This window comes from Mobula hypostoma, chromosome 24 (assembly GCF_963921235.1).
Source record: "Mobula hypostoma chromosome 24, sMobHyp1.1, whole genome shotgun sequence".
NCBI lineage: Eukaryota > Metazoa > Chordata > Chondrichthyes > Myliobatiformes > Myliobatidae > Mobula > Mobula hypostoma.
Window position 1 is genome coordinate 48,681,700 of NC_086120.1, and position 6,000 is coordinate 48,687,699.

The following is a 6,000-nucleotide window of genomic DNA, read 5'->3' on the forward strand; positions in this document are numbered from 1 at the left end:
CCAAAAAGACCTTCAAAAATATGCTGCATGACATTTCTGGAAAGAATAATCAAAATTACCTTACCAGATTATAGGTCAGATAACTAGTCTCTGTTAATAAACTGTAGTTTGCAACCACAGAACCTTCCTAACCAGGTATAAAACTTAAATATAGAACCATATTAGAAGTATAAACTTCTGGAGAAACTAAAAAGTTCTGAGCAAATTACATCAGAATTACTGAAGCATGACAAAAATATTAAATATATAACTACATTGGAAAAATACATATGATTAAGTGATGAGTTTCAAATGACAGCAAATGAATTCTCCTGGCAATAAACATCTTTTAACTGGCAGAATTTTCAAGAGGACACAAAAGGTGTTCAGTAGTTGTGATCCCAAATCTGCTGAAAAGTTCTGCATTGCTTTATCCAACAAGCAAACCCTGCTCCAAGTCCTCTCACTTTACCACTATTTAGAATATTTGTATTACAATTTGGGGTATTCATTTCTTTAAAAGCTCAAGAAATAAACAAATACATGTATTTCTTCCAATAAATAACACAGGAGAAATTACTAAGGGTTAAAAAGAAACATTGCCCACAACATGAAAACTGTTCCAGTTTCAAATGGCTGAAGAAACAATTTTTTAAAATTTCACAATAACAGCTGGAAGAGTTCTACAAAGCATGAAGGAGCCAAACGTGGAGAGGCGGGAAGGACGGGGAAGAAGTTTTTTGAAAAAAAAATCACCAAGGTGGGCTTACTACTCTCTTTGTAATCGCTGCTGGTCAGGGGTGGAGGAAAAGTTTTGAGAGAGAAATAGGAGAGAGAGAAAAGAGAATGTAAAAGAAAGGATGGTGTCAAGGGGGGAGTGGGGAAGAGAGGGGGAGGGTGGGGAGGGAGGAAGAGGGTGTAAGAGAGGGAGGAGGAATGGAAGGAGGAGAGAGAGGGGAAGAGAGAAGCTTAAGGACCATTAGAAGAGAGAATGGAAGAGTAGGGAGAGGGAGGGGGATATTGTGGGCACATGAAGGGATAGAGGGGACAGGGGAGGAGGGGTAAAGGAAGATGATGGAAGAGTAAGTGGTGGGGGATGGGAGAGGCCTGGAGGGCGAACACGTTCATGGCGGGAGACAGAGAGAGTAGAGAAGAGGCATGAGGCAGAGAAAGGGGGAGAGATGCAGAAAGGGGGCATTAGTGGGATAAGGAATGAGAGATGAGGCAGGAGGTGAAGTGATGATGGGAACAAGGAGAAGAGGGGAAGGTAGATGGGGAAGATGTGGAGAAGGGGAAAGGCTGAATGTTAAGGGGCAACAGAAAGGGGAGGAAGGAGGATTATCATTGGGGTTGGGAGGAGGGAGGGAGGTATATTGGGTGTGAGGGGGATGGGTATTGAGGAATGAGGAGGGAGGGAGGAAGGCATATTGGCTGAGAGGAGGGTGGGTGGGATATTGGGGTGAGGAGAGGATGGGGTATTGGGATGGGAGGAGGGAGAAGGATATTGGGGTAAGAGGAGATCGGTGAGGTACTGGAGTGGGAGGGAGGGAGGATGGGATATTAGGGTGAGGAGGAGGGCAGGTGGAATATTGGGATTGGGAGGAGGGGGGGTGGAGTATTGGGGTTGGGAGGACAGGGTGGAATTGGGGTTGGGAGGTGGTAGGAGTATTGGGGTTGGGAAGAGGAAAGGGGTATTGGGGTTGGGAGGAGGGTGGGGTATTGGGGTTGGGAGGAGGGTGGGATATTGGGGTTGGGAAGGGGTATTGGGGTTGCAAGGGTGGGATATTGGGGTTGGGAGGAGGAAAGGGGTATTGGGGTGAGGGGAGGAAGGGTGGGATACTGGGGTTGGGAGGAAGGAGGATGGGATATTGGGGTTGGGAGGAGGAAAGGGGTTTGGGGTTGGGAGGAGGGAGGTTGGGATATTGGGGTAGGAGCTGGATGATGGACACGCAGCTGACTCTCTCCCGCCATTTTCAACAGTTACCGCGTTCCGGGGATGAGACACCGCAATGAAGACGGCGTTGGGTTGGGTTGGAGTTGGGATGGGATTGGGATGGGTTGGGAAAGAGAGATGGAGAGGGGTGGGAGCGATCAGTATCAATAGCGAAGCCAGCGGCCGGGTTACCTGGGTCAGGCAGAGCGGAGAGAACATCATGACGGCCTGGAATCCAAGTCTGCGATCATCCAAAAACCAAAAGTTACGGTGGAAGGGCGGGATGGAGAGAGGGGGGGTCACGGTGACATCTCGCCTCAGTGACGGGATCCCAGCTCCGTACACGGGGGCGAGTCCGGCCGCGGGCCCGAGGGACACTGACCGGAGCAAGCGGCTTCGCAGGGCAGCTTCATGTGTCAAAACGGTGAGCCGGGGCAACTGTCCGCCCCGTCGCCGCCGCTACGCCGCATCCCCGCGGAGAACTCGGCCAAACCCAACCCCTCTCTGTCTGTCTGTCTGTCAGTGTCTCTCCGCACGGGAACCGGCTGTCCGCTCTCGGCCACCCAGCGCCACTGGGCTCGGCGGAAAGTTCGCGCCGCTTTAAGAGCCGCGATTTAAAGGGGGAAGACTTTCCTTCCCCCTCCCTCAGCCTGACAGACACTGCACAGGGCGACTCCACACTGCGAATCCTTCACTCTCGAGCGGTGCGTGCAAAAATAAAAAAAAAACAAAAAAATCCGTGGGCAAAATTATACAACGAACATTCCTTCAGGAGGGAGGGGTGCTTGAGGGTGGGGGTGGTGGACGAGGTGCATTTTGCGGCGTTCCTAGTGAAATATTGCCCTGCGCTGGCAATGCGGAGAAATCCGCGGACGCATCTCCCTCTCCTAACTCCAGAGCATAAAGTTCAAATATTTTTGAAACGGAACGAGCGAAATGAATAACGACTCTGGTTAGAGTGCGGAAACTGTAAAAAGTCCAAGTGAATGGGTGTCTGCCAGCGCTCACCATTCCCCTGCACTGGGTTAGAGAGGAACAGGACGGGTCGCAGGCCGCCGAGACAATCATTCGCTTCCTGGCGAAACAATTTGGCTGCATAAAAGCCGGTTCGATTTAAAATATAGTTCCTCTAAATATATAAAAATATGCGAGGCTTCAGGATGAAATATTGAACAGTGATTTCTGTAATTAGAAGTATCAAACGCCAATGAGGAAGGGTGAAGTATACAATCACATCGATCATTTATTCCGCCGAATAACTAACCAATGTTATCAGTACAACCCATTGCAGTACAACAAAAAGATCTAAATGGTATGTCCACTTCATACAGAGAGAGTGGGCACGTTGTTTCTTCACCAGACAACATCGGGGTTTAATAACTGCAAACCGGCCCATCGAAACCGTAGGCACTGTTTTCATTCCAGAAACGTAGATCTGATTTCTTAAATATAAAGTTCGTTATGAAACTGACATTTACTAATTTTTATCGTGATGCAGTGGGCTGCCTGTATTCCCCCCCCCCACCTCCGCCCCCGTGATCGGTCAATCAGTGATGTCCACTACAATAGTTTAGCCGCTCACTTCAAGCATACGTGAAATTTTCATAAATATGCAGGCGATGTTATTTCGGAATATTATATTCTGCAAACAGTTTCAAACTTGACTGATTATAATGTAGTCGCACCAATAATCTGTTATTAAAACTTTCCAGGCCAAAACTAGCTCTCCCGCTCTGGTACTGTTACATAAACATCGCACAATTGAAAAGCAGCGCAGAAACCTAAGGTATTCGATAAAAGACTGTTGTAGAAAGGAAGTTGGCCATTCCTGGAACGGTTCAGTATTTACAATTAACACGAGTGGTCATTGTAAATGTAAACCCCTGATCTATTTTCTAGACAACTAGACAGTAGATTATTAACATAACCAGAAAGAACTGCGCTGTTTTATTCTAAGAAAACTTCGTGAATGCGGCCTGGAAAATCTGTTATAAATTACTTAAAATCAAAAGCAAATATATACCACACAGCTATCTTGTGCACCCGTGATCACAGTGCGCATTATTTTCTTCTAAATTACGATTCTTCAATGATATTGAAATATACTTGAGCGGAGAATGTGATATTAATACGGGGCTACTGGGCTTGTCGTACAGGCCGAGCAAGATGCAATGTCCCTTTAAAAGGGAGTGGGTTAGAAACGCGTCCCGGCTTGGTGGCCCGCGTCTCGGTTCACGAGTCAAGTTGAAGTCGGCGGCTTCTCCGAGCGCCTCGGCCATTACCGCTACGATCACATACACTTCGCCACACACTTGGACTGGAAATGTACGTAGGCAAATGCACACGTATACAGATCACGCATAAATTCAGTTCAGCTGGCAAGGAAAACTGCTCACACAGATGGGAAATCTGCCAACCTCAGCGCTTTTGCTTTCTGTCTCTCTCTGTCTCCCCCCACCCCCCCACACACACACACACTTCCAAACACCACAAAATCTTGGCGCAAACCCGATCGCACAAGCAAGGCAGAATGGTAACTGTAATACAGACAGAACCAATGCACCGCCTAATCAGACGGTGCACCGAAATGTACGTACCATTGCCATGTGAAAGTACGTAATCAGCTTGCAGTCGAATTAGAAGCGTGACTAGCGTTTCATTTGTAATCCCTTGCAATTCTCTACTTCGTCCAGAGAAATATTTGCCTTCGGACTTGGCTCTGTGTTGTGGGTGGGTGGGTGTGTGTGTGTGTGTGTGTGTGTGTGTGTGTGTGTGTGTGTGTGTGTGTGTGTGTGTGTGTGTGTGTGTGTGTGTGTGTGTGTGTGTGTGTGTGTGTGTGTGTGTGTGTGTGTGTGTGTGTGTGTGTGTGTGTGTAGATGAGAGTGTTTTTTTTTAACTCGCTGCTTCTAACAAATCCGATGTAAAAGTGAAGGCAATCGGCGGGCCCTGATTGCCCAGTACAGCGATGGGGGAGGGCTGGTTTGACTGCTTTAGTAATGAGTCGATGGCGTAGTATAAAAATATTACTGAAGTAAACGAGCAAGCGAGGCGTTGCTGTTTATTTCCGCAATGACTTATTTGCATAGGGAAATCTCGTCATTACCATATTAAGCTTCTTGCATATATTCATTACTAAAATAAGATTATGTGTATTTTTTTCTTCTCACTCGCCGGCGAAATAAAATTGTGTATTATTACTGAGCCACGTATGTGCGCCTTGTCATCCTTTCGTTGACACAAGTACAGCAAATGATCTTAAGGCGACAAACACGTGGTGCTGGTCGCTGCTGTGTGTCTTTCCTGCTGGCTATAGTTTTAGGAAATACAGTACAATTTTTTCCAGCATTGGATAAAAATAGCTGTTTGCTACTCTCCAACTATTTGTGAGGATAAAGCGTGCCCTGAACAAATGGCCTTCACCTAAAGTAACAATTCACGGGAGAGGCAAATTAAAAGATTGAGTTAATATCTTTTCTTGTGGCGGTACAATACGGTCGCGTAGTGGTTAGTACGACGCTTTACAGTACCGCCGACCTGGGTTCAGTTCCCGTCGCTATCCCGTAAGGACTTTGCCCGGCTGCTCCGGTTTCCTCCCACAGTGCCAGTCTCTCGTGATGGGGCGAGGATTCAGTCGGGGGTTGCTGGGCGGCGCGCTTCGAAGGGCTGGAAGAGCCCGCAGCTCAATAACTAAAAGTCAAACCGCATCGACATAGTTGCCTGGAAAGCAACGGTTATTAAAATGAAATTACAGCATCCACATAGGTTACCCTCAAGAGATAATTACAAGAATTATTCCACTACTGAGCAGCAAATATGTCTTCGGTTTATAGTATGGAATCTTGACCATGCGAAAAACAGACAATAAATATACAAACGAGGGGCCGTCAAAACCCCGGGCGCGTCCTTCCATAACTTAATTGGCAATAGCTTTGATTTCGCGTGTTATACGGGGGAAGGTGAAATGGTTTTAAACATGATTCAGGCTCCTGTGGTCAAAAGTGAAGTTTGTATATTCAAAATTGTCTAAGGTCGTTTCCTGTACACAAGTGTAAAGGAGAAAAAAATAATTGTTACAAACAAGAGTTTCT

The 6,000-nt window shown here is 46.9% G+C and overlaps 1 protein-coding gene across 7 annotated transcripts in view; it reads right to left on the reverse strand.

Moving 5' to 3' along the window:
• LOC134337222 (nuclear factor 1) overlaps positions 1-4,879 on the reverse strand; it is a 501,291-nt gene extending 496,412 nt beyond the window's left edge. For 2 of the 7 annotated variants that reach the window (XR_010015951.1, XM_063032050.1), the window contains exon 1: positions 2,105-2,795. Coding sequence is in view for 5 of the 7 variants with exons in the window: in XM_063032050.1 (XP_062888120.1) it covers positions 2,105-2,134 (30 nt within the window). In the remaining 2 variants the exon portion in view is untranslated. Of the gene's footprint in view, positions 1-2,104; positions 2,811-4,509 lie in introns of those variants that run through there. The other 5 variants (XR_010015952.1, XM_063032053.1, XM_063032051.1 and 2 more) reach the window with 4 other exon arrangements.
• Between the last annotated feature and the right edge of the window lie 1,121 nt (positions 4,880-6,000).